This window comes from Canis lupus, chromosome 3 (genome assembly GCF_048164855.1).
Source record: "Canis lupus baileyi chromosome 3, mCanLup2.hap1, whole genome shotgun sequence".
Taxonomy (NCBI): Eukaryota; Metazoa; Chordata; class Mammalia; order Carnivora; family Canidae; genus Canis; species Canis lupus.
Window position 1 is genome coordinate 6399248 of NC_132840.1, and position 27799 is coordinate 6427046.

Here is a 27799-nt window from a genome sequence, read left to right on the forward strand (position 1 = left end):
GATTAGCAGATAATTCAACTTATCTTCAGTGAGATTATTTGTCATAAAGAAAGTCACCAAAAGTTGTAAGCAGTCTGGATTCGTATTTATTGAAGCCAGTAATTAGAGACATCTTCTTTTCCAGCACTAGAAAGCAAGGTTCCACATGACTGCATAACTGCATCCGGTTAGAGCCACACCCCTGGACTAAGGCTGGTGGGGGAATAATCTGCAGTCCTAATTTTAAGTTAAAAACACTAATAAACTTAGTATAGAGACGACAGTGAACTTTCACTTACAGCATCAACATTGTTAAAGGTCATGATGTACAGAGCAGTCACTTTTCAACTTTGTTAAACTAATAAAACACGACAACGTCTTCAGTTTAAATAGTGATTTTAAAATGCCAATCAAAAAAAAAGTGCAAACAAAATTAAATAATTCTAGCAGCATACCCGTTGCATTTTTAGGAAAGACCAATTCTGGCCCATATTGGGGCCACATCTTCAAGGTTGGGCTATTTCTTTGATTTTTCCATTTCAAAGACAAACAGCAGATGTAATCACTATAATATATATAAATAGTCATAAAATTGTCTTTAACAGTCTACCATACAAGTGTATTCTGCAAATAAAAGGAATTTTACTTTAAAAAGTAAAGGCTGTTTACTGTTCGGCCTTTGGTTCCACTGCTTGAAAACCCCAAAATAAGAAAAAATATCTCCCCTCCCCCCCCACCCACCCCCAAAAGAACCCTGCAGCTCCCCAAAGTTGGTAGACTTTGGCAACCACTGAGCACATGACATTACGTGCACCAGTGTCTTGTTACTAGGAGCATCCACTTGTCATAAGAAACCAAAAGTGATCTCCAAGAAACCTTCCCTCACAAGACAGGTGTCTTAGCATTTCATCAGTTTTAGTACATTTTATACTGACACAAAAGTGCTTATCAGTTTAAATGACAAAAAATTTTTAAAAGTAAAATTTTGCATTAAAATTTGAAATCACACTGTATCCCCTGTAGGCATGTGCCTTTCCAACAATTCTTTGTTTCTGAGGTCACTCATTTTGTCCCCCACCCCCACCCTAGCTGCTATAGAGGGATTAAGTGACCCCACCATCAACATGGTCACAATCGTTTGGGCATCTATTGGTCACTACACCACAACTATCCTTAGTACAGTCAGTTTACTGTCATTATCTAGACAATCTAGTCATTGGAAGCCACGATACATTTAAAAACAAAAACTGAATTTAAAAAGGGGTGAAAAAGTATATTTTTAACAATAAAACTGGCACAAGAAACTTATTTTTGTCAGAAAGGCAACTAAATACTCAGCTTTCTCCTTAACAGTGTTCAGACCTTTACAAAAAAGCAATTCAAGACAGTCTTAGAGTCTTGTTATATAACACAGGATATTAAGTTATGCCCAGTACTATGTTAGTGGTCAGTCGAATGTGGTAGGTAAAAGTAATGACATTAGGGAAGTTATGCTCAGACACAGTACAACAAACATTCACATAAAAAAAGTAAACTCCACATAAGTGAGCTGTGTTTTTTTTTTCCCTTGGTTTGACAACAAATGTTTTATACATTAAATTAATGGTAGTGTTTGCATTCAAATATTCTGTGTCACATATAAAATTAAAAGTGCCATTTCAAATCCACAGAAGTCATTCCAGAATAGTGGTACGACATGACGATGTGAATAATTTGCCCTAAATGGAGACACTGAAACTCATTTCCATTAGGAAAAAAACGCTACATTTTATGAAAAACACAAACAAGAGAACTGTATCATTTCCATTTTCAATATATAACGTTCACACTTATTTGTCCATCTGATAGCACTGATCAGACCAGAGAGCTAGGACAAGACCCTTTTGCATCAATGGAACTCTGTGAAGGTTTCCACAGACCGTAAGGCAGGGATTGGTGCAAGCCAATTCATCAGAGTGCAATTACATTATAAACCTCCCTCAAACTTTCTGTAGCACATTGCATTATGGTAAAATGAGAGGTTGGTTATCCATTCTCTATTAGTAGGCCAGCCTGTGGTAGTATAAAATTTTTTTTTTTTTAATTTAAAAAACAAAGCAGGAGCTATTTAGAAAACACAATTCAAAGTAAACTAATTTTGTAACTGCTGACTTTAAACACGTCCCATAGTGACTGTCTGTCAGGACACACACGCGTGGAGCCCAGCACATTCCACGAGGACATGGCCTGGGCCACACACGAGTCTGGAGCAGCTGCCATCTTCCCCACCCCTGTGTCAGCTCCACCTGACTCAGGCATCCCCACAGTCTACAAATCTGTCTGAAGTTAAAGATGCATTCAGAACAAGTCTAATTCCCTCTTTCTTAGTGTTTAGTTTGGAAATGCTTTTGATTTTAAGTCTTAAAAATGATTATTCGACTTTCAACTGAACACACAGTATTTACTCACACTGCTCATCTCTGCCTTCCTCATCTCCTTCAACATTCAGCTTCCCCACCATCACTTCTCTCATTCCTCCTTTCAGTCTTTCTCTTTCCTGGACTTGCTGCTACTTAATCTGCTTCCCAAGAACAAGTGAATTCGCTAACACGCAACTGGTCAGACTAACCACCCTCTGATCAATGATTTCCTGGTCTCATTTGCTCCACTCTGAAAGAAAGCGGGCCCTCTTTCTCTCATCTACCTTCCCTTCCACCAGAAGCCAGCTGCACTTGCTTCCCATGAGAGAGCTGCATGCCTGAGAGTCCAAGGGTTATCCTTAACAAAGGGGTCTGACACATAATCTTCCTAAATGTGCATTTCATACTCGGACGAGTCACTGAAGTATATTTTAAGTTCATCTCCCCTGCCCCAAAAAACTGATAGCATGTGCCATATCAGAAAAATCCTTGTCTTAGCAGATCAATATACATAGTTATTTGGTCATTTTACATATGCACTTTTTAAGGAGGATCAGGCTTCATTTTCTGTTGAAGAGTTTGTTACCATGGAGTCTGGTTTTCGAGTCATTCTATCCAGTTCTTCCTGAACATTTGTCAACACAGTCTTTTGTCCTAAAAAAAATTAAAAAAATTAAAAAAAAAAGGCAGCAGTGATGAGAAAACAGCAAATAATTTTTTAAAAGGAATATTTAAAATTAAAAGACTTTTTTTTTTTTAAACTAAAAGACTTCTATAATTACTTATGGTGATAACAAACCTCAATAAGAATGAAAGCAAGTCTTTTTTTCACTGCAATGATTATAAGGAGATACCCTAATTCAACCCTTCCTTAATTCCTAACATCACAGGTCTGTGTTCCCTGAATACATAACTGCCCTGTGTCTGGGCATGCATTCGTGCCAAATTTATAAGGGCCTTTCAGAAAACACTCTCATCACCCAACCCCAACCTCATGCACTGTCATCACCACCTTCTCAGAGGTGGTGTGTGAGTTTCTGCTCAAACTACTTTCCCTGCCTCAGACAGAACAAGTGTTTGGTTTTGTTTTTAATTATAAACTGTAACTCATATAGGTAGTCTGGAAATACCATGTTTCAATAATCATATAAGACTAAGGTCAGACGTTTCAATCCTGCACAAAGTCAGTACTCATTCCTTTGTTATCAAGTGCTAACGAGGCCTGGAAATGACCCTTATCCCCTGTGAGGGGTTACTAGCCCAGAGCCTGGGCCACCAGACCGGATTGAGAGTCTCCAAGAACTCAGGAGCCCCTGAAGGCCTGGCTGACCTGAGGATGGAGTGATCTCCTGCGGGCCTTCTTTCATCTGAAAACACCAATTAGGGAAAACACTGTATTAACATTCCTTAGAGTCACTGAAAAAGTAAAAGCAAAACCCTTTTTAAAAGGGCCCCAAGCTTCCTAGCAAAATGGGTAATTCCCAAGGAACTTAGTTCTTTTGTTTCAGAGGCCTCCAAGACATAGACTTGCCCTATGGCCCACATGGAAGGACAGGAGGTGGGCTGCCACAGAGAGGAGTGTAACAAGGGGGGAGCTTCATGGAAGAGGAAATGATGCCCTTCTGGTGAGACCGGGAGGGTTCACAGGCTCCAGCTCATGGCAAGACTAGGGACAGTGGGGCAGCCCCGGTGGCGCAGCGGTTTAGCGCCGCCTGCAGCCCAGGGTGTGATCTGGAGACCCTGGATCAAGTCCCACATCGGGCTCTCTGCATGGAGCCTGCTTCTCCCTCTGCCTGTGTCTCTGCCCCTCTCTCTCTCTCTCTCTCTCTCTCTGCATCTCTATGAATAAAATCTCAAAAAAAAAAAAAAAAAAAACCTCTTAAAAAAAAAAGACTAGGGACAGTGAACAAAAATCTTTATAAAGGATCACAGAAAATTAAATATAATAAATAAAATGTCAATGTTACATGCTAGACAATGACCTCCAATCAATAGTTCTGACACCAGGGTCACATGTACAGTTTAGAATATACCTCAATTCACCCAACTGCTCAGTATAAGCTGGAGATGTGTTTACTTGCTTGGCTGTTCAGAACATGTCAGGGAAAAGCAGACACTCTCGTCCATCCCCCACCCTCAACACTGCTCAGCCACAAGATCAGAAGTCTCCAAGGACCCTTCAGTACCTGACTTCTTGGCTGTGCTCTGCACACCACCAGCACCAGGACTTCCAGGAGAACCTGTTTTTTTACTCAGCAGACTGTTGAAGAAGCTGGCCAATACACCTTCACTTGCTGCATTATCTATGGAAACATTAACAAAAAAAGCATCACATCACCACAAAACTAATTTTCAGCGTGGAATTATCCATTTGTGGCTATCATCTTCCCCAGACACTGAGCACATTCATTTACCATGATTCCTTTTATACTGCCTCTGCCAAGGCTAATTACGTGTTAGCATGATTAATTAAGTGCAAACCTGTTTAGATTTCCCATCTGTTTGGGGACATAATATAACTCATGCTCCACATCATCTCCCTGTCTACAAGGCAGTGTTTTTCAAAATTTTGTAAGCCTTTAACACTCCAAAGCTGCTGTGAAAAGCTCATTCTAAATAGGAGATAGTTATCACACATGCCAGGATTAAATAAAATTTTGTTTTGAGAGTTTCATTGCAGCCAACATCTTTGGGTATTACTAAGTTATTGGGATAAGGGCTACTTAAACTAGTAAGTGACCTTGACAAGAGAAGTGAAGAGGGAAGAAAATTCCATAATTCATAAATGGTAATCATATAAAAATGAGAAACAAAACCAAGGATTCAAAATATATACTTTATTGTATTTACTTTATTTTTAAAAGTAATCTCCACACCCAGTGTGGGGCTTGAACTCATGACCCCTAGGATCAAGAGTCACATGCTCTACCGACTAAGCCAGCCAGGCACCTTTCAAAATACATGTTCTAAAAAATTTACTTATTTAAGATCTTTTATTTTGGGGGGCGCCTGGGTGGCTTAGTGGTTGAGCATCTGCCTTCGGCTTGTGTCATGGTCCCGGGGTCCCAGGATCAAGTTCTGCACTGGGCTCCCCACGGGAAGCCTGCTTCTCCCTCCGCCTAGGTCTCTGCCTCTCTATGTGTCTCTCTCATGAATAAATAAAATCTTTACAAAAAATTGAATAAATAAATAAAATCTTAAAAAAAAATCTTAAATAAAAAATTATTTTTAAGTAATCTCCACACCCAACACAGGACTCAAACTCATAACCTTGCTATCAAGAGTCGCATGTTCCACTAATTAAGCCAGCCATGAGCCCCTCAAAACACACATTTTAAAATGACTTATGTTGCATTCCTCTCTGCATAGCCTGAGGTCTTACACAGAGCAAGATGCAAGGGCCACTGATTCCAACTAAGGGATAGGCCTTGGTCTCTGCCAACGGTGAGCCCCCTCCCTTTGAGTGAGGCAAAATGGAAAATAGCCCCTTTTCCTGGGGAAAAGAACCCAGCTGTCATGAGTCTGCACCATCAAACCCGGTAACCCAGCCCCTTCACGGCTCAGGTCTAAGATTAAACACTCTCCACAGAGACAGGATACATACTTTTGATGTTTGGATCCGGCTTCTTTACTGACGTGCCTGGGGAGGCACTAGGTACACTGGCTGGTCCTCCCCGGCCCTGAGTTCTTGGAGAGCCAGAGGATCCTCTCGCAGGGGATTCCTAAGTCCAAAACCAGCCCAAGTTACATATAGGCATAAAAAATAACAGGAAATACATACTCCAAAAACGAAGACATTCTCTGAAGGATATTTTTCAGTTTTGGGAGAGGGGTGGCAGGACTGGGAGGTTTTTCCTCAGCTCAGTCTCTTTCTAGAACTTGTTTCTCCTTAGAGAACAGGTATCAAGATAAAAAGGCCTGCTCACTCTATTTCCCAGAACTATATTCCTTCATCATTTTCTGAAGTCCCTATTATGTTCCTGGCCCTTTAGGGAAACCAAATTCTCTCCAAAAATGTAAAAGCCCACACACATATACGCTCCTAGAAATAATGGCATAAAGTTTGAAGACACTTACAACACTGGCCCCATTTAGTTTAAGGTACTCACGGAGGCTCTCGTGGGCGTGGCTGGCTGCTTGGCAAGGAGTGACTGCAAAGAGACAGACACACTGGCCATTAACCAAGGCCTGCAGAGTGCAGGGAAGGTCTGCAGAAACACTTTCCAGTATTCCACTAGGGGGCACCAATAACAACAACTAAGTCATAGATTTTATATCTACTATGCATGCAAAAAGTTTAAATTTAGCAATTTGGTATATGGCAAAAAAAATAATCCAAATAAACAGTTTTGGAGCTAAGAAAGCAAGGAGACCACAGGAGGCAGGATCAATTGGCAAAAGAACCACCAACATTCCAACCTGCTGAGCTGCCTGCACCATCAGGCAGACCCATGACACGTCTAAGAGACACGCCTAACAGTCCTAGTAGAACAGAAAGGTGAGAGTGGGTTTGCATTCTGAACTGTCAGCTTGGGGAAGTTACTCTCCTATCCAAAATGGATATGTCAGCTGACCTGCTGTTTGGGGCTATGTAAAATAATGGAGTGAGGGAAAGGCACTTGGTAACTGCCAGGAAACCTAATTTCCAGAGAGAAAGGCTACTTAAAATAATACTAAGCCTCTCATTGTTAAGACTTTGCAAACAGGGGCAGCCCGGGTGGTTCAGTGGTTTAGTGCCGCCTTTGGCCTGGGGCATGATCCTAGAACCCCAGGATCGAGTCCCGCGTCAGGCTCCCTGCATGGAGCCTGCTTCTCCCTCTGCTTGTGTCTCTGCTTCTCTCTGTGTCTCATGAATAAATAAGTTAAAAAAAAAAAAAAAGACTCTGCAAACAGGCAGGGGATCACCTGAGGTAGACAGTCTAATACCTACTCTGTACCAATACTAGAAATGGGAGGGAACAAGGAGACCTGGTTATAACCCCTTTAATGCTAGAGGCTCTTTGTGTTGCCCTCAACCTCACCCCAGGGGACTGGCATTTCATGCATGAGAAGGCCTATCCTCTGGCTTCACTGCTGCTTCTTACCTGTTGCTTCATCAGGAACACCTGCTCATCTTCCGCTGCCAACTCTTTGTCATGGACCAGCTGTGAAGTGAAGTGACATACTCATTTGTGGTCACAGGCCAAGAACACCCAACCTGCTGTCAGAATTCTCAATGAAAGAAGAATCTTGGGTTCAGGTCTCAACACAGGCCTGAGGAAGAGTCCCTGCTGCAACTGCACAGTTATGTTTCTCTAGCCTGGAACAAACTCTGTTCCAAGACAAGACAGGCTTGGCATGTCACCAATTGACATTTTAAAGTCTGGTAGATTCTATATAACACCTCCCAGATCAGGGCCTGCAGATCAGAAGAGCACAGAGATCTCCTGACAGGTATCCAGAGGCAGTGCTGGCACCGTCAGGACTTAGTGGGAAACCACAACCCAATCCTATGTGGGCACTCCATCACTCATGGCCCACCGCCCGTAACTATGTACTTAACACTAGACTTGAGCTGAACTTTTTTTTAAAGGCCGTCTAATTACTTTTTTCTTCTCCCGAAAATGGGTCAGTGTGTAAAACATGTATCTCTTAAGATATTATTTATTTACCTTAGAGAGAGGGGAAGGAGGGAGGGAGAAAGGGCATGAGCAGTGGGGAGGGACAGATGGAGAGGGAAAGGCGACTCTCTACTAAACAGAGAGCCCGATGCAGAGCTCAAGCCCAGGACCCTAGAATCATGACCTGAGCCAAAGGTAGGTTGTTCAATGACTGAGCCACCCAGGTGCCCCAACATACTTTATAGGTTTCTTTTCCCATACCCCGCCACCCCCCACCCCCAAAAAAACAAAATATAAAACACAAACCGTACAACTCAAAGTGACTGACTTGGGTACCTTTCTCACAGGTGGCTTCACAATAAAATCTTCATATGCATCTTCTGGCTTCACAGTTGTGAAGTTTTCATGTAAAATGGCTATTTTCTTTTCATTGTCCCAGCCTGCAGGTCTAAAAGGAAGGAAACAGGGATTGATTTCTCTTGGGACTGCCTCATAGCACACTTTAGAGCACATTCTGGGTTAAAGAGGGCTCCCCAGTGAGAGAGCCTTTCCCACAAGATCTGATCTGTAGTTGCTGGGGCTGCCTTGTAGCTTGTGGCAGACAAGTCAAAGTTTAGTGCTGGCATAACCTATCAGCTTGACATCGCAGGTCCTGCTCTAGACTGAGCTCTTGGGGCCCAAGATCTAAGGAGCCAGAATGAGATCTCACGGGCTACACATGCTGACCCACAGGAAGTGTTTAGAGTTTCCACACAACTCCACCCGGAAGAGCAAGGATACAATAGGGGCCCTGTTCTGACAGAGCGGAGGATGCAGAAAACCGCACAGAGGACAGAACCCAGGACGAGATGGTTTCTCTTGGGCTTTGGTGTACAGGAACTCTGAGAACTCTTCTGAAAACAGTTTTTTCATGGATTGTTTCATTAATGTTACTGTGTGGGAAGATGTAGAGCAAAGCAAGGCATCAGGACCTGCACTTTCCTGGGCCCCAAACCAGGGGGACACTAGGAGTCCTTGAGGCTCCTTCATGGGTGCTGCCCTAATTGATATCACTAAGCAGGATGGCACCCAGGTTCCATTAAGTTAAACTACAGTAACCTACATTCCCACCAGACTCTCCTCAAAGAACAACTGCAAAATGTCCTACACAACACACTCGCGAACTCTACAAGCTGTAAAAAATGGCAACTAATTGTTCTCAGAGGCCTCCCTTTCCCTATGTAACTTCTGCTTCAGAGCTCTATGACCCAGATGGCATTTTTAGCCAGGGTGCTCCACCCAAATGGTTTTGCAGACTTCAAGAGCTCCCAAATAGCTAAATCAACAACAGGATCAAAGATGCAAAGGGAGAAGATGTGATCAAGACATCAGCAGGACCCAGGCATTCTTCAGAAGCTGTGAGATGCTTCTCTTCTCCAGATCAGCACCCATCCCCAACCTGTCTTCCTGGGATTCTTATTCCTCAGGATCCCAAGTGATTTGGGCACACACATCTACTCACTGAGCTTGTGTCTTTGGTGCCTGCTTGACTGCTCTAGACAACAATTCTCTAAAACTCCATCCAAGGCTCTAGCCCTGCCATTTGTGAGCAGCCCAAATGAGGCTCTCCCTGAATGTTCAGGAAGCAACCCTATTCAGTCCCAAGAGCTCTTGGCTTTCTTATCTTCAGCCCTCCCAGAAACCATCCCTCCCCACCACCCCAATTACTTCTGGCCTGCCTAGCACACACACACTCCGCTTTCTGGCATCAGCCCCTCTACCCTCCCTGTCACACTGCCCCCACCACCCCATTACTGCCCTAGCCCTGCCCCCCAACACTATATTCAGGGACCATATGAACATTCATTTCTGTGTCTTTAGCATAGAACCTGGGTACCTAGGAAGTGCTCAGTAGTTGCTGAATGAACTGTAATTCCCAAATCAAGAGAAAAGAGAATTATCTAAGCCTACAAACACTGATCTACTAGCACAAGTCTCTCAGAGATCCCACAGCTTCAACATTAACTCATGCATCCAAAACACTCATCATTCTCCAGGGACAGAAAGACACCAACTGGAACAAACAGGTACCTAAGTCTCTGCCCAGAACCATCAGTCCCAGTGGCTCCTAAAATATGAAATGCCAAAAACACAATAAGCATTCAATATAGCTAAAGCCTATGCTGATAGGTACACCAATGATGGTGCCTGTACCATCCCTGCCAATGGGCAGAGAAATCAGATGCTTCAATGGAAGACATCAGGGTTTCCAAAGCCCAACTCCCTACATTTCAACTCCTTCCTCCAGCCGGTGTTCTATCAGAGCTGACAGTAAGTGGCAGAAATGGCTGGCTTAAGTTTTGGCACCTTGCTCTCAATGAAGAAATGCAGCACTCCCGACCTCACTCAACCTACTTTTCTTAGACTAGAAGCAGGCATGTATCTGGATGGCAAGTAATTTGGGAAGAAGCTGAGTGTATCTATCCCCTGTGAGGTTCAGCCCAAGCACTTCGCCCCAAGGCAGTAGAAACCTGGCTGTGTATGACAGAGACAGAAGGTACCTTACTTGGAAGGATAAAATGTGAAGAGCAAATGTACTATAAAGGGTAGCATTTGAAATCACCTATAAGGAACTCACATAAAAACTGCATCCTTTTCCACAACTAAGGCAGGTGTGACAAAGTGGAAGCCATATGTTTTATGAACAATGTACTTATACAACAAGTCGAGGTTTTTCTCCTCCTTCACTGATGTGTAAATCAAGGCTGCTCCATCTAATCAATTTGCTTAAGGAAAACCAATTCACTGCAGGAGACAAAAGCAGACAAAAGCAAACACATACAAGCATAATCCTCAAAGAACTACTCACAGGTTAATCAGTTTTTGATCAATACAAGATCAGTAGAAAATGTTCAAACTTTTAAAGCTAAAACAGTAATAGTAACAGATGAACTATGTCAAAAGTGAAAAGCATGTCGATGCTGGCATAGGCCACACGCTTCATTTTTTAACACATACTGCTATCTTTTGACCCATAAGGTTGGTTCCTAAGCAGTAAAGTTAATGGCTCTAAGGTCAGCCCAGGAAAACACCCTCAGCATATCCAAGGTACACAGATTTGTTCCTAGATAGATGTTCATATGTGACCCAGCTTATTGTTAGGTGTATCTTTTACAAAAAATGGGTACCTCATACGTATCAGCTCTCTCCACTGAGCTGGACAAGATAAAAGGCCTAGATGAAGTGGTAGGAACCTATCCCTCACTCCCATATCCCAGGGTATAGGACTATAGCAGCAACAACTGCTATTGTATTTTTACAGAAATAAGACTCAAAAGACTGCTAACACAGTATCTCTCTCGTGGGCAGTACAAAACATAAACAAGAAACACTTTGTGGGAAAAAAAAAAAAAAAGATACACTTTATGGTATCTAAAACAATATTGTGTTGGGTAATTACTCTTTTCTGCAAAAGAGCAAAGTTTAAAAAGATTTCTAAAATAGAATAAAAGTAATTTGGCAGTAAGACTACCCATATCTGCTTTCTTAATATGAAAGTCTTATCAAATGCACAGCATTAAAAGTAAGTGATATAAGACACAAATTAGTAAGTCTCAAATTCTAATACAGTAAAATACAAAACTAGTAAAAAGATGTATACAATTTCTCTCTGATGGAAGACTGTTCTGGATTCAGGAAGTACTTTAGCTTTCCGAAGTCGCCCCATCTGGAGAAGAGATTAGCAGAGAGGGGAGCCTGTGCTCCCATGCCCTGACACAGTGCTCCAAGGATACACTGAAGGCAGAACCTCCGTAGGTGTGACTGGATGAAGTCAAAGTGCTCGTCCCTGTAATCATGCTCCTTCTCCAGGACACTCACTGCATCACACTGCAGGAAGACAGAAAGAGAAAGAAGTCATCTTTTGCTTCTCTTCCTGCTGAGGATGGGAACAGCACCATAATTCCAAGGAAGAAAGCCATAGCCAAAGGTCTGAGCATTAATTAGCAAGAGCCAAAAGCAACCGGAGACTTTTCTTTCATCCTGGGCCACAGTTTCCAGAGCTATAAAGTGGGGATTTTTTTTTAAAAAAGATTTTATTTATTTATTCATGAGAGACACAGAGAGAGAGAGAGAGAGAGAGAGAGAGGCAGGCAGAGACAGGCAGAGGGAGAAGCAGGCTCCATGCAGGGAGCCTAAAGTGGGACTCGAACCCAGGTCTCCAGGATCACACCCTGGGTTTAGTGGCGCTAAACCACTGAGCCACCAGGTTGCCATAAAGTGGTGATGTTAACAGTCTGATCACTTCACCGTTTTTTTTTTTTTTTTTTTTTTAACATTTTATTTACTTATTCATGAGAGACAGGCAGAGGGAGAAGCAGGCTCCCTGTAGGGAGCCCAAGATGGGACTTGATCCCCGGACCCCAGGAACACACCCCAGGCCAAAGGCAGTGCCAAACCACTAAGCCACTGGGGCTGCCCACTTCACAGTTGTTTTAAGAATCAAATAGTCACATCAGGGATCCCTGGGTGGCGCAGCGGTTTGGCGCCTGCCTTTGGCCCAGGGCGCGATCCTGGAGACCCGGGATCGAATCCCACATCGGGCTCCCGGTGCATGGAGCCTGCTTCTCCCTCTACCTATGTCTCTGCCTCTCTCTCTCTCTCACTGTGTGCTTATCATAAATAAATAAATAAATAAATAAATAAAAACAAAACAAAACAAAAAAAACAAATAGTCACATCAAGAAGCAGGCCCATGAGACATAGCTGTGCACTGTACAAACCATAGAACTCTTGTCTCACAGAATATAATGCAAATGGCACACTCTGTGGTCGGGAATAAAGTACTTTTAAAACCCAAAATGTTGTGTTTTAAGTTTATTTCTTTATTTAAGTAATCTCTACACCCAATGTGGGACTCAAACTCATGACCCAAGATCAAGTCCCATGCTCTTCTGACTGAGCCAGCCAGGCATCCCAAAAATGAAAAATGTTTTTAAAACTTTTTTTTTGTAAGAGAAATAATTTTATTTTTCTATGACTGAACTTTTCATTCCCATATATTCATTCTACAGGATAGAACAAACTGAAACTTTGAGTTCCCTTCCTTCTGTTTTTAGTGTTATTTCTGAAAATCACCTCAAATCCAACAGACTTTAAGACATCAAAACCCTAAATAATTCTGCTCTTCCATATTATTTTTTAACCATCAGCTTAGGCAAGATCAACTGATTCACAGAGCCTTAAGAAAACTGCTTTTAGTTCTGAGTTTGACTCACTCAATAAAGCTGACAGTGCTTCACAGAAAAATTAACTCAAACTATGAACAAAGTGAGTGATGTCATGTTTCCATTAGCAACATTATATGACAATAGTTTCTAGCCTGACCTAATCAATGTACTTTAATGAATCCCGAATTAGTACAACTCTCCTATAGGAACACATACAAGTAAAGCCTCTTAGTTTCTTTTAGATGGTGATTGTTCACTGGCCAAACCCAGCCAGATGTAGAATTCCTGGGCACATACCTTTGTGCACACCACCAACACTGGGATTCCCAGATTATGGGTTAGCATATTGTCACCAAGTGGCAGAGCAACATTTTCTTCATCAGGACCTGAGGTCAGAGGCCCTCTCCTCTGTGGGGAACCTTGACAACCTTCTTCAGGCTCAATATAGTCTTGAAAATCTTTCACAACTGAAAAAAGGAAAAGAAAATCACACACAAATAAAAACCACACAGGTCAGTTCTAGAAAACCAAAAAAACAGTAATAAGCACAAAACATAAAGAGTGGTGACAAAATTCCCAAATCTGCCCTATTGCAAAATTAGGGATTTGGATGTAGTGATGCAAAATTCTGACATTCACTTTGAGCACTGTAACTTCAGAGTAGCAGTCATACCTCTCTGTTGGACAGCTTTACTTATATCCAGCTTTTACATCAGTTTTAATTTTTTTTGGTTTACCTTTTTTTTTTTAAAGATTTTATTTTTAAGTAATCTCTCTAACGAAATGTGGGGGCCTGAACTCACAACCCTGAGATCAAGTGTTGCATGCTCTATCAACTGAACCAGCCAAGTATCCCTTAAACAGGTTTTAAAAATTTCTAAGGTTTTGGGATGCCTGGGTGGCTCAGCCGTTGAGTGTTTGCCTTCGGTCCAGGGCATGATCTTGGAGTCCCAGGTTCGAGTCCTACATCGGGCTCCCTGCATGGAGCCTGCTTCTCTCTGACTATGTCTCTGCCCCTCCCCCCCATATATAAATAAAATCTTTAAAAAAATTTTTTTAAGGTTTTAATAGTTTCTATTAGGAAAAATAAACCACATTTCTTATATACCTAACATTAAAAAAAAAAAAAAAAGCCAAGTAAAACCATCTGAATTCCACAAGAACATGCTGTTTCCATAGAGCCGACATATGTCCAAACCAAGGAGCGCGCAGGGCTTGGCCAGCCCATCCACTTCTCATCATTCTCTGACTCTCGTGGACTATCTCATCTTTAGAAGATCCTGAGTCACTATGCGGTGCTGACGGACCTCTTCCTGCCTAACATATGAAGAAATCAGCAGCATAATGCCCAATTCTTGGCACACACAGTCATTACTTCAGGCCAAGAGTGCAATCCCATGGGGAGGCCTTCTTCAAGTTCAAAACGGTCAATTGCCCTGGTTAAGCTAAGTGAACACAAAGTCCATGGACCCATAACTTTTTGTGGGTATTTCAAGGCTTACATGTAGGCCAGAGAACAAGGACATAATAATTAAAGCTACTCTGAGCCAGAGCAGCAAACACACAGCTCTATCCTTCTACACCCAAAAGGACAAAAGGACTAAAATGCCTTTTAGTCCCATCTACAACATGCTCATTAAGAAAAGGAAATAACAAATAAAAAAAAAAAAGAAAGAAAAAGAAAAGGAAGTAACTGTATTAAAGAGAATCTAGAGAGAGGTGCACATACTCTTCCGTCCACAGAACAGGTTTCAAACATTTTTTTTTTAAACATTTTTTTTTTAAGAGAGGGAAAGGGGATGGCACAGAAGGACAGGGGGAGAGAGAATATTGAGCAGGCTCCATACCCAGTGCAGAGCATGACTTGGGGCTCGTCTCATGACCTAAGCTGAAATCAACAGTTACCTGGACGGTTAGCCGACTGAACCAGCCAGGAACCCTACAACTTCTCTTTATTAAGCTCATTCATGTAATTTCTTTTTTTTTTTCATTCATGTAATTTCATTGTCAATATAAACACTCCAGTCAAGAGATCTTTATTGTATTAAAAAACAAAACAAAACAGAGAAGGGTTTTCTGATGAACTTAGCACGGTTGTTGAAGGATTTTAAGGAAATCACAGGTTCTCAAATTTTATCCTTGAAAGCATTTTAACAAATCTTCAAATCAATAGAAGATACAATGGCTTAAGTCTGGGTAACACCTATCACTGCCCAACATCACATGATGCACTCAAACAGGAATTCCAAGACAGGGAGCATGGCAGAGCCTGGAGCAAGTTACAAGTTGGCTAAATGGCCATGGGAAAGTGAGGCGGTGGGGTGGTGGGGGGCGCAGCTCCAGCAGTATGCTCCAGGAAACTCTATCACCCAGTGCCCTGCGTGAACTGCTGTATTCTACTTATGCCAGGATGTAAAAATAGTTGGGAAACCCTGGGTTAGACTAGTCACTGTCTAAAGGAATGACTTAACTATGACTATCTAGCAACCATAGGAAACATGCATGTGTTTTTAAGAAATGAGAATTTTAGAAAGTTGGAAGGCAGAGTAAGTATGCATACATAGAAGTTGGTATAAAGGGAAGATAAATACGAAGAATGTGTAATTCAGATAATAAAATGTGCATTTCCCTTAGGCTGAACACATACCACATTAATAATTTCTCTCTAATGGTGGGATGGCCAACATTTCAAAGTACACCTGGGGTCCTCCTTTAGCATCTTGTGGAAGTGGGTAGGGGAAGGAGATCAGAGTGTTGTACCCTAGCTGCTGCCACTTCTCATCTTTTTCCTCCCACCTCATTGGTCACCCACTAGTTCCACAGTCCTGGAAAGATCCCACAAACAGTACCTAATCTTTTTTTTTTTTAATAAAGATTTTATTTATTTATTCATGACACACACACACACACACACACACACAGCGAGAGAGAGAAAGAGAGAGAGGCAGAGACACAGGCAGAGGGAGAAGCAGGCTCCATGCAGGGAACCCAACGTGGAAATTGATCCTGGGACCCCGGGATCACACCCTGATCTGAAGGCGGTGCTAAACCGCTGAGCCACCCCCAGGCTGCCCCCTAATCTTTTTTCTATACTTGATAAGCAAGGGAAGCCCCAGACATAAAGCAAGAAAGACTAACCTACACAAGCACCACATTCCAGCAGCTCTGGTGCTGCTCTGCCCTCCCCCATTACTGCCAGCCAAACAGCTGTCAGATTCAGGACCACTGGGGAACCAAAATCTCAAAGAGCGGCTCGCTGTGGAGCAGCATTCCAAACTTAAAAGACTAGAGACTGGTGTTGGATTGGGAACTAGGCTGGGTGACAGCCCTTCACCCATTCAATACAATACCTAGAGTCCAATTAATCTGCAAAACGGGACTCTGATGAGCAAGAAGATGGCTGACTGCTTTATAAAAATGTAACCTAAAGCCAGCACTAACAAAGGCACTCCTTCAACAAGCAACACAAAGACATGATTACCCTCCAAACATCTCAGAGGAAGGGCAGTGAAAACAAAGGCCTTCAGAAGGTTAACCAGAGTCATGAGGCACAGACGTGGTTCCAGCAATCGCTAGTTGCCCTCCCGTGTCCTCTCCTCTTCTTCCTCATAACCAAACCCAACCCTGATACACAGAACACATGGCTATACAGAACTACATTTCCCAGCCTCCTTAGGAAGACTTGAGCATGCACCCTTCAGCTCTTCTTTCCTCTTCCTCCATGTGCTGCCTGGAACACGGATGTGAAGGCTACAGTTCCAGCTGTCCCGAGGAAGAGAACCACACCCTAGAGATGACAAAGCAATAAGCAGAAAGAAGCCAGGGTCCTTGACCTGCCTTCTCAGAGCTGCTTTCCAGGCCTGAACTGCCTACCTCTGGATTTCATTTACAGGACAGAGGAATCAACTTCATTCTTAAACCACTGCTAATTTGGGTTTTGTGTCACAAGCAGCTGAATCTAATCCTAAGTGACAGACACCAATGACTAAGCACAAAATAAATTCAATAGTTTATGGGAATACAAGCTCAGAAGAGCAGGCATCTTATCGGCTGTGTACATCTCCAATTCCCAGAACAGACCTGGTACAAGACATATACCTTCCCTATCTGGGAAAGAATAATATCCTTAGCTTGATCTTTGTTTTCTGCTTTAAAAATCTTCACAAGGTTATAACAGAAAACAGATTCAGAGGCTGAAATCTCCAGGGCATTAACCGATTAATATGGGTAATATGCTAAATGTGCAGTGAGAAACAAACAGCTCTTCAGCCTCAGAACTATTCTAAGAAGTAGTCTTTATCGTCTCTATTTCAGGGAAAAAAGAGGCATTATCTAGAAAGGTCAGTGGTTGAAGACAGACGAGCTGAGCTGCATAACAACCACTGTAGCACACATGCGGGTGACCCAGGAAACACACATGCACGCAGCAGACCAAAGAATTAGATGTTAAATAAACTCTGTTTTAGCTAATGTCAGACAGGAACAAGAGGAATTTATGATAGGAAGGCACACAGCAAGAGCTCTGATTTGGAAAGCACATCAAAATTTCTGAACCTTTCTGCCAGTAAGCGTGAAGATCCAGTGTGTCATGCCCTAGAAGTCCTCATTAATTCACTAAAGGCAATGATGTCATCCTGTGGAAAAAAGCCAGCCCTGCCCAAGACTGCTACTGGTGAACACTGCCACAGCTCTAGCCCCTGCCCCTCCCATTTCCCTGGCGAGTAGACAGAAGCTGATGTAAGTGCACAGAAGCAAGGGAAAGGAAAAGTAAGTTTCTGAATCACATTAAGGAAAACAAAACAAACTTCGTTTAATTTGAAAGTTCTCTGCTGTCAAAAGGACCTGGGTGTCCTCAGTCTTAAATTAGTTTTCCATTTTAATTAAAACAAACAAACAACAGCAACAAAAAACCTTCCTATTTCTAACTAAAATCCTATTTGCTGGATCCCAAAATGAATGAAGGTAGAAGCTGAAAGATTTGTCTTTTATAGGGCTTCCTTTAAACCTGTCAACAAGAGAGTCCATAGGGCATCAATGGAATCCCAGCACAATGGACTCAAGTTGCAGATCCCACAGTAAATCTCCACACCCACTGATGTTAACTCAGCAGCCAGACTAACACAGAAGCGTAAAGACCCACAAAACTGATCCAAATTTGAGGGGGAGGGAAGAACTCTTACTTTAAAAAAGAACCAATGACGATAATAAGGAATATGGACTCATTTACTTTCTTCAACTGTGATGCTTAAGAATAAGACTGCTTGGGGCAGCCCGGGTGGCTCAGCAGTTTAGCACCGCCTTCAGTGCGGGGCCTGATCCTGGAGACTTGGAATCAAGTCCTGCGTCAGGCTCCCTGCATGGAGCCTGCTTCTCCCTTTGCCTGTGTCTCTGCCTCTCTCTCTCTCTCTCTCTCTCTCTCTCTCTGTTTCTGTCTCTCATGAGTAAATAAGTAAAATCTTTAAAAAAAAGAATAAGACTGCTTTATTTTTTTAAAGATTTTTATTTATTTATTCACGAGAGACACAAAGAGAGAGAGGCAGAGACTCAGGCAGAGAGATAAGCAGGCTCCATGCAGGGAATCCATGTGGGAATCGATTCTGGGACTCCAGGATCACACCCTGGGCAGAAGGGAGGTGCTCAACTGCTGAGCCATCCAGGCGTCCCATAAGACTGCTTTAAATACTGACTACTGAATTTGTAAGAGCAATTTTGAGGTAAATGGTGCAAACAAAACCAAATATTCTGTAAGGGAAGCTTTGTAACCTCTTGACACTGAAAGGAAGGTGGCTTGAACCATTCAAGAGACTAGTGAATTTTCCAATTAAGAAAATTCTATTTTACTTACACTTGCGTTCCAGCTCCCTCATTTCTTCTGGTGGAATTTTCATTTTATCAATGTGCTCACGTAAAACACTAGCCCATTTCTGTAGAGATTCCATCACAGTCCAAGGCCTCGACATGTCTGCAACAAAAATGACCAGGGTCTCCGGCAAGGACTCAGCAGAAACTGCAAACTTCAGCAGGCCTTTGTGGTATAGGTCTCCATCCAGAATCCACACATTGCAGCGCGTGTGATCTTAAAAAAAAAAAAAAAAAGTAAAGCTAGGTTACTACCTGACAATGACCATCAGCACAGCTGAAAAAAGCCACATCAAGAAGAACCTGAGGGCACGGTATCCAGATGGCTCAGTCAGTTAAGTGTTTGCCTTCAGCTCAGGTCATGATCTTAGGGGTCCTGGAATGGGGCCCTGCCTCAGTGCGGCAGGTTCCCTGCTCAGTAGGGAGCCTGCTTCTTCCTCTCCCTCTACCCTTCCCCACTCTTGTGTGCACACTCTCTAATAAATAAACTCTTTAAAAAAAAAAAACTTGAAGGTGACAACCATAGAATTCCACACAAAACACAAAAAGAAATCCTCACTGGAAAAGAGTCCAAGTGCTCAGTGGGCAGTAATCCTTGGTCAAAGTGTCTTTAAAAAATTTTAATTACCATAATACATTAAATCCACATCTAAATAGACTCCAGCCATGTCTGAGGAATAAAGGGTGAAAGCCATTTTAGCTTTCAATAAGAAAAAGCTAAAATTGGGACTCCTGGGTGGCTCAGTGGTTGAGCATCTGCCTCTGGCTCAGGGTGTGGTCCTGGAGACCCAGGATCGAGTCCTACATCAGGCTCCTTGCATGGAACCTGCTTCTCCCTCCGCCTGTGTCTCTGCCTCTCCATCTCTCTGGGTCTCTCCTGAATAAATAAATGAAATCTAAACAAACAAAAAAAGCTAAAATGTTCACTGGTCAACTGTACCACATTCTACATAACCCATTTTCCTCAGCTATCATCAATCAATGGGGCAGCAAGCTGTGATGAAGAGCCCGCGGTTATTAACAAGCTCTTCTTGTCAGGCACACCAAGCAGTGTGTTCACATACTACAGAGGGTGCCAAAGAGACAGGACCTTTGTGTTTAAATGCCAAGATAAAATCATAATGTATACAAATTGAGGTATGAATTACTGGGTGCCTGGTGATATTAAGGATTTAGTTTTTTTGGTAAAAGAATATAGTTATGTTTTTAAAAATCACTATCTTTCAGGAGTACCTGGCTGGCTCAGCTGATTAAGCATCTGCCTTCAGCTCAGGTCATTATCCCGGGATCCTGGGATCAAGCCCCATGTTGGACTCTCTTCAGCGGGGAGTCTGCTTGTCTCTCTCTCTAACCCTCCCTCTGCTTGTTCTCTCACACATTCTCTATCAAATGAATAAAAACTCTTTAAAAAAAATCCTTATCTTTTAAACATACATATGGAAGGATCTGCAAACGAAATGATATAATGTCTGAAATTTGCTTCATCATAATCCAGCGTGGAGAAGCAAGTGAGTGTATGGTTGAAATAAAACTGCTGAAGAACTGTTTAAGGTAACGGTTTAAGGCAAGTAACACATCGGAGCTTGTGATCCTAATAAGTCTATGCTATATCTATTTTTTGTTTTCCATAATAAAAAGTTAAACATACACACAAATGTGCAACTGCTGTCATTTAACGAAGCACAGGGCTTCAAAATCATACCTAGATGATCAAACCATAAAAAATAATTTTCCACAATAACCTACTTTAAAAATTTTTTAGGGGATCCCTGGGTGGTGCAGCGGTTTGGCGCCTGCCTTTGGCCCAGGGCGCGATCCTGGAGACCCGGGATCGAATCCCACGTCGGGCTCCCGGTGCATGGAGCCTGCTTCTCCCTCTGCCTATGTCTCTGCCTCTCTCTCTCTCTCTCTCTGTGTGACTATCATAAATAAATAAAAATTAAAAAAAAAAATTTTTAGGGGCTTAGCTGGGGATCCCTGGGTGACTCAGCGGTTTAGCGCCTGCCTTTGGCTCAGGGCGTGATCCTGGAGTCCCGGGATCGAGTCCCGCGTCGGGCTCCCTGCATGGAGCCTGCTTCTCCCTCTGCCTGTGTCTCTCCCTCTCTCTCTGTGTGTGTGTCTATCATGAATAAATAAAATCTTTAAATAAATAATAAATAAAAAATTTTTAGATATTTTTGAGAAATATTTTTCTCACGAAAGTGCCTTGAGGGAAAACTCCTACAATCAAAAGTATCATTTCACTAACTTCTTTCCCAATAAATTCCAAAATACTTTAAAAACCTATATTTTGTTAGCTATCTTTTGTGTAACTGATTCGTTAAAACATAATGCTGTTAAAAATTTATATTCATGACTGTACTTCAACAATATAATAAGGCATCTACATCTAGCTACACTTTAAAATTTCTAATACATTTTATTTATTTTTTTTTAAAGATTTTTTATTTTTTTATTCATAGACACACAGAGAGAGGGGCAGAGACACAGACGGAGGGAGAAGCAGGCTTCACGCAGGGAGCCCGACAGGGGACTCGATCCCGGGTCTCCAGGATCACACCCCAGGCTGCAGGCGGCGCCAAACCGCTGCGCCACCGGGGCTGCCCTCTAATACATTTTAGACTGGTTTTGGTTTGGATTCTATCGATGTCTTTAAAGATACTACTCTGTACCTGGAACCCACTGATTTTAAGGTCTTCCCCTCACCACACATGGTTCCTTTCTTCAGCTTCTCTTCCCACTGCCCACCACACATCATCAGCCATGTGCATGGAGATCACACACACCACATGTGATGTTAAACGGATGCTCACAACCCTAGAGGCAGTGCTTCTTTGATGTGTCATGCCCCACCACAAACGAGGGACAAGCCAGAGACCATTAACTCGACCTGTGTGATTTTCTGCAAAATTTATTATTTGTAACCCACTCACATCACACAATAAAATACTGCTGAAAGATGTATAATTAGCCATTGGTAAGGGCAACTCCTCCATCAAAAAAAGACCTGCAAGTAGGTCTAAATGGAGACCAGGAAATTTTTAAGACAACCTTAAGGAATCTGAAATAAATGTTGACATGTCCTTCAACTCAAAAGCAAATGAATCGTTAATATGACGCTTTGGCATGATACATGGTTATGCCATCTTAATACAAGTAGCTACCAAAATTCACAGAATATCTACATCAAGTTTTATACTTAAAAAAAATATTATTTATTTATTTATTTATTTATTTATTTATTTATTTATTTATTTATTTATTTATTTATTTATGAGAAAGAGAAACAGAGGGAGACAAAGACACAGGCAGAGGGAGAAGCAGGCTCCACGCAGGGAGCCCGATGTGGGACTCGATCCTGGGTCTCCAGGATCACGCCCTGGGCAGAAGGTGGCACTAAACCGCTGAGCCACCCGGGCTACCCAAGTTTTATACTTTTATAAAGGTACTAGAGCTACCGCTGTGTCTCAAGTAGTCGGTTACACCTAACACACACCACCTCTCATTCCGTCAACCTACAAAATAGTTATTGTTACTCAATTCTACAAACAAGAAAGCTGAGGTGTTGAGGGCTTAGGCCAGTCACAACTAGTGATTATAGAAGTAGGACTCTGAATCAGTTCCGGTGGCTCCAAAACCCAAGTGCTTTCCACAATAACCATGTTGCCCAACAGAAACAGGTTGCAAAAGACTCAGATAATATGAAGCCCTCTAAGCCTGGCTCAGTGGCCCCTCAGTCCCAGCCCTACTCACACTGACGCTGGTGGGTCCAGCTGGGCACCTGAATGCCTGTCTTCCTTATACAAGAAGAACCCTAAGCATCAAGCCTACCTCCTATCTCTCTCTTTCTCGTATCTTTCAGGCAAGGTTCCGCACAGCAAAGGAAGCCAGGAGAGGAGAAGCAGGAATCAAATCCCTGGGGTTCTAAAATGACCACTCAGTTAACATTAATAAAATGCAGGTGTCCAAGGTTTAATAAGCGATCCTTATCCATGACCTCTATTAAATGAGTCTTGGAGATCAAAAAATTATACTGCTGGAAAGGACTTAGGTCCATCTTCTTCATTTTAGCAATAAAGAAATGGGGAACCAGAGATGGTGGGATTTGCTCCCTTACATAATCATCCTCACACTGTGATCTTTACCGTTTAAATGGGTAAAAGCAAACATAAAGGAAGTAATCTAACACCCTTAAGTGAATGAAATCACCCTTAGGCTACACAGATAACCCTTCTACAAATGAAACTTTTTTTTTTTTAATTTTTTAAAGACTTTATTTATTCATAGAGACAGAGAGAGAGAGAGAGAGAGAGAAAGAGAGAGGCAGAGACACAGGCAGAGGGAGAAGCAGGCTCCACCCAGAGAGCCTGACGTGGGACTCGATCCAGGGTCTCCAGGATCACACCCTGGGCTGCAGGCGGCGCTAAACCGCTGCGCCACTAGGGCTGCCCTACAAATGAAACTTAGGACCAATGATTATTTGTTCTGGAGCCATTCATAAAGCTTAAGTTTATAAAGCAGGCATTATGAAGTAGCGGTAACCAAAAATGATTACTCCAAACCAATTCATAATCATAAGAAAGAATTTTTTTTTTAAGGTTTTTTATTTATTCCCGAGAGACACACAGAGACACAGAGACATAGGCATAGAGAAGCAGGCTCCCCACAGGGAGCCCAACGCGGGACTCGATCCCAGGACCCTGGGATCATGTCCTGAGCCAAAGGCAGACGCTCAACCGCTGAGCCACCCAGGTGTCCCAAGAAATAATTTTTAAGTCATATCTAATCCTTATAAGAGTGCTTATGGGGATGCCTGGGTGGCTCAGCAGTTGAGTGTCTGCCCTCGACTTAGGGCGTGATCCCGGAGTCCGGGACTGAGTCCAGCATTGGGCTCCTTTCGGGGAGCCTGCTTCTCCTTCTGTCTATGTCTCTGCCTCTCTCTATCTCTCATGAATAAATAAACAAAATCTTAAAAAAAGAAAAAAAGAGTGCTTAACCTATTTTCAAGATTTCCAACTACCCTGTAGGTGGAAACTTACTACCCATATTCTAGAGAAGGAATTAAGAGAGAACACCTCCAAGCCTCTATTTCCTCCACTGAAAGAAACACAGGAAATTAGCATTTCTACATTGTCACAAAAAGACTCAGAAAACTCTCCTGTGAATATTTATTAAGCTGTTATTCTCTGAATCATACCAATTTTAGATTCTCCACTAGAAAGTGGTAGAGTAACAATGTGCCCAATCAATCTGCCAAGCATTTCTCCTCATAGAAAAGTCCAAAGCTTTTATGTATTCATTTTTTTTAGAAGCTTTAAAAAATATCTTTCTTACTACCTTTATGTGCATCTGAAACTCTACCTTCAATATCTCCTTTTAATTAGGGGCTACCCAGAGCAATAGCTAACAGCCCCAATTCCTCATTTTGACTAACATACTATAAAAAGGAAAAGTGGGTAGAGGCGCCTGGCTGGCTCAGTCAGAAAGAACATGTGACTCGTGATCTTGGGGCTGTGAATTTGAGCCTCATGATGAGTAGAGATTAAATAAGTAAACTTAAAAATAAATGGGTAAAGTCCTGCAAAGACATACATTTCCTCTATTTCCATGACTGACTCTCTTAGAACTAAACAGAAAATTGAGAGTGCCGAGACACAGCACAGAGCCAGAACCACAGAGTCCAAGGTGTGCACATACCCCTTACCATGGACCAACACCTCACTTACCATCTCGGTCCTCATCATGGACGCTGAGGTAGAGATACTCTAGGCCTCTTCCTTTTTTGCCATGCTCAGCTCCTTGAAGTTTAGTCATGAGGGTTGTTTTACCAGAGCCATCTTCACCTACAAACAATATATATATAAGGAAAAGTGTACCATTTATTCTGGGCAAGGACAGGGAGTCTTGACACTTATACAAGTAACAAGTAAGAATTTCATGCAAAGCCTGCTGCTGAGGTCTCACCTGCTTTCATCATAAACAAAGCAGGCTTTGCTGTAAGAGCAGTTGGGGGTGGTGGCAAAGGTGGCAAATTCCAAGATCTAAAATGATACTCTACTGCAGTCATCTTTATTTTTAAAAAAAAAAGGAATAAGGTAGATTGATAGGCCCTACCTACAATTTTTAAGACATGCATTTGGGGAAGTTAAAGGTGGAGTTAGTTTCTCACAAAATAAACTTTTACCGTAAAAAAAGCAAAATTTTCAAAATACAATTAACCTTAAAGCCCAGGAAATTTGAACTAAAAAAAGTCTGATCCTGCCTCACAATCATGAAGAAGAGAAGCTATTATTCACTTTTGATTTTAGTACCTCTCTCTTTCATAAACATCCTGAAAGCTAAGATACTGATGAAAATAATTACAGACCTGAGCAAAACTCTGTGAAGCACGGTCTCAGTAATTATCAAGCGCCTCCTCCTCCCCCTCCAAGTAACAACCACCCCCACCTCTGAAAAAAATCTCTTAAAACGTTCAGATCCACCACCCAGAAACGTTACTAGGGACCCTTAGGATCTAATAAGACGGAATTACAGTACATGAAAAATGAGAGGCACTCCACAGGTCAAAGGCGCCCTCCCATCCCCAACGGCACTACTGCTCTCAGATACTCCACATCCCACCTGGGCCGTGAACACTCGTCAGCCTCACTTCAATACCTGCTCATTTTTGCCACCTGCAACGCTGCTGCCAGAATTCCCTAAAACACAGACCCCATGACCTTGACGCCCCAGTTCTTGAAGATCTCTAAAGGTTCTCTACGACCTTCCGTAGCAATCACTTAAAGACCATAATTCCCTTCAAAAACACTGAGAAAACCACCTAACCAGCGATTGCCAGGAGGATTAGGGGATGGAAGAGAAACAAAAAAAGGCCCTTGAGAATCAAGAGCCGCCAGGAAAAAGCATCAACTCTTCAGCCTTCCACAATGTGCCCCAACTTACTTCATTAATCATCTTCCACAAGGAGCTTCTGGCAACTTCCAAACCCCCACACCCTCCTGTCACCTGTGTTCCTGCCAACACTAACCTTCTGTACCCCTGCAGGTTAACACTTAACCTTCTAGACACCTGACCCCAAAAGCATCCTCTTGCACATCAAGCAAGGTGATGCTCCCACATAATCGGGCCACGCCAGCACCATGTAGCGCGGCGACCAACGGATCGTCCCTCATTCGCCTGAGATTCCTGTGCAGTGTCTGAGGGATGTCCGTGCTGTCTCAGTCGCCCAGCCTACAGGAACGGCTCCACAAATGGGTTCTCTGATCAATGGGCCCGATCAAACGCCCTCACTCGTAGAAGGAAACTGAGACCAGACCCACTAAGCAACCTGACCCAGGTAACCCAGCAGAAGCGCTGGACTAATGCGGGAAAGTCCCTGGTGCGAACTCCCGGGAACCCCCGTGCTTTGCAGGGTCTCCCCGACCCGGCACCCCTCAGGGAGATGAAGGAGTGACCCCGGCGCCCACTCCCCACAGCCCTGACCCGAGTCCCTTCGCTCCGCGGCCCCGTCCCCTAACCTCATGCCCTCATCTCCCACCCCACACAGGCGATCTGGGGGGCCTCGCGGCGACCAGCGCAGCACGTCAGAGACGCTTCAAGCAAGGCTGACGCTGCGGCCAAACGACTAAGGACTGTGCGGCAGGTCCAGGCCAGCGCCTCCGGCCTCCGGCCTCCGGCCTCCGCAAAGGACACCTCCCAGAGTCTGCGGCGGGGCGCGGGGGGCTGGCCTCTCCGGCTGCGCCCGCCATCCCCGGCCTCCCGGGCGACGCCCCGCCCCGGCGCTCACCGAACACCAGGATGTTCTTGCCGGACGGCAGCTTGGACCTGGCGCGGGTGGACACCTCGCTCAAGATCGAGGACCTGTGGGGACAAGGGAGAAGCGCTCAGCCCCGCGAGCCGGCCCCCGCGCCCCGCCCGCCCCCCGCCGGACGCGCCCCCGGGTCGGCGGCTCGGCCTGGCCGCCGCGCGCTCACCACAGACTCTGGCCCTCCTCTTCCTCGCTGGTCAGGTCGCCGGCGGCCGCCACCGCGGGCCCGTTGGGGCCCAGCAGCAGCTTCTTCTCCACCCCCACCGGCGCCATCTTGCCAACTGCAGCCACAAAGAGGGCCCTCCCCCGGGCCCGCCGAGGACCCGCGAGGACCCGGCCGGGCCGCCCCGCCGCCGCCGCCGCCCGCGCCGCCCGCCGCCGCCCGCCCTGCCGGGCCCGCGCCGCCCGCCCGCCCGCTCCGCCGCGCCCACCGCCCCTCAGCTCCCGCACGGTCGCGCGGCCGCCGAGCTGCCGGAGCGTGGGCGGCGGTCAGGCGGCCGCCGGGGCAGCCATGCGCAGACAGGCGGCGGCGGCGGCGGCGGGAGCCGCCCGGCCCGGGGCGCGCGCGGCCTCTGCTGGCCAAGGGGCGCCGGCGCACCCGAACTGGGGTCCCCGTCCCGCCGCGCGCCCGCCGAGCGCCGTCGGGGGCCGGGCGGCCAAACGCGAGGCCGGTGGCCACAGTGCCCCGCTCCCACGTTATCTCACCGAAGCCCAGCTAACCCTTTTACAGACAAGGAGCCTGAAGTCTGCAAAGCTCAAGAAACCTGCCCGAGGACCCCCTACTAAAGATGGCACCTCAGTACTTAAATCTTACTCACCGCGCCTACATAAACTGTTGTAGCATGAACTTGGCCTCATGCTCACCAAGCCCCGCGTGGAGAGAGGACCTTAAGCGAGACCCTCAAATCCTTATATTCCCCTTTCCACCTCCTTTCCTTGACCCTACCA

The 27799-nt window shown here is 44.1% G+C and overlaps 1 protein-coding gene across 2 annotated transcripts; it reads right to left on the bottom strand.

Annotated features, from left to right (window-relative positions):
• Positions 1-63: 63 nt before the first annotated feature.
• DYNC1LI2 (dynein cytoplasmic 1 light intermediate chain 2) lies at positions 64-27177 on the bottom strand. 2 transcript variants are annotated; one of them, XM_072814253.1, is made up of 13 exons: positions 27018-27177; positions 26831-26904; positions 24771-24887; positions 19031-19261; positions 13483-13652; positions 11752-11845; positions 10596-10731; positions 8315-8426; positions 7463-7522; positions 6488-6529; positions 5983-6100; positions 4565-4681; positions 64-3032 (listed from the first exon to the last, which is right to left on the bottom strand). In XM_072814253.1, exons 1-13 carry the CDS (start codon positions 27122-27124, stop codon positions 2932-2934), a joined length of 1479 nt encoding a protein of 492 aa, XP_072670354.1. In that variant the 5' UTR covers positions 27125-27177; the 3' UTR covers positions 64-2931. The 2 variants fall into 2 exon arrangements, with proteins under 2 accessions (XP_072670354.1, XP_072670351.1); XM_072814250.1 differs by lacking the exon at positions 64-3032 and adding an exon at positions 3576-3745.
• Positions 27178-27799: the final 622 nt, after the last annotated feature.

Coding starts and splice junctions, on each gene's coding strand:
- DYNC1LI2 (XM_072814250.1), bottom strand. CDS start 27,124: ATGGCGCCGGTGGGGGTGGAGAAGAAGCTGCTGCTGGGCCCCAACGGG. Junction 11,846..13,482: donor TGTTGGTGGTGTGCACAAAG/GTATGTGCCCAG, acceptor GTCTTCCTGCAG/TGTGATGCAGTGAGTGTCCT. Junction 7,523..8,314: donor TGAAGCCACCTGTGAGAAAG/GTACCCAAGTCA, acceptor TTCACTTCACAG/CTGGTCCATGACAAAGAGTT.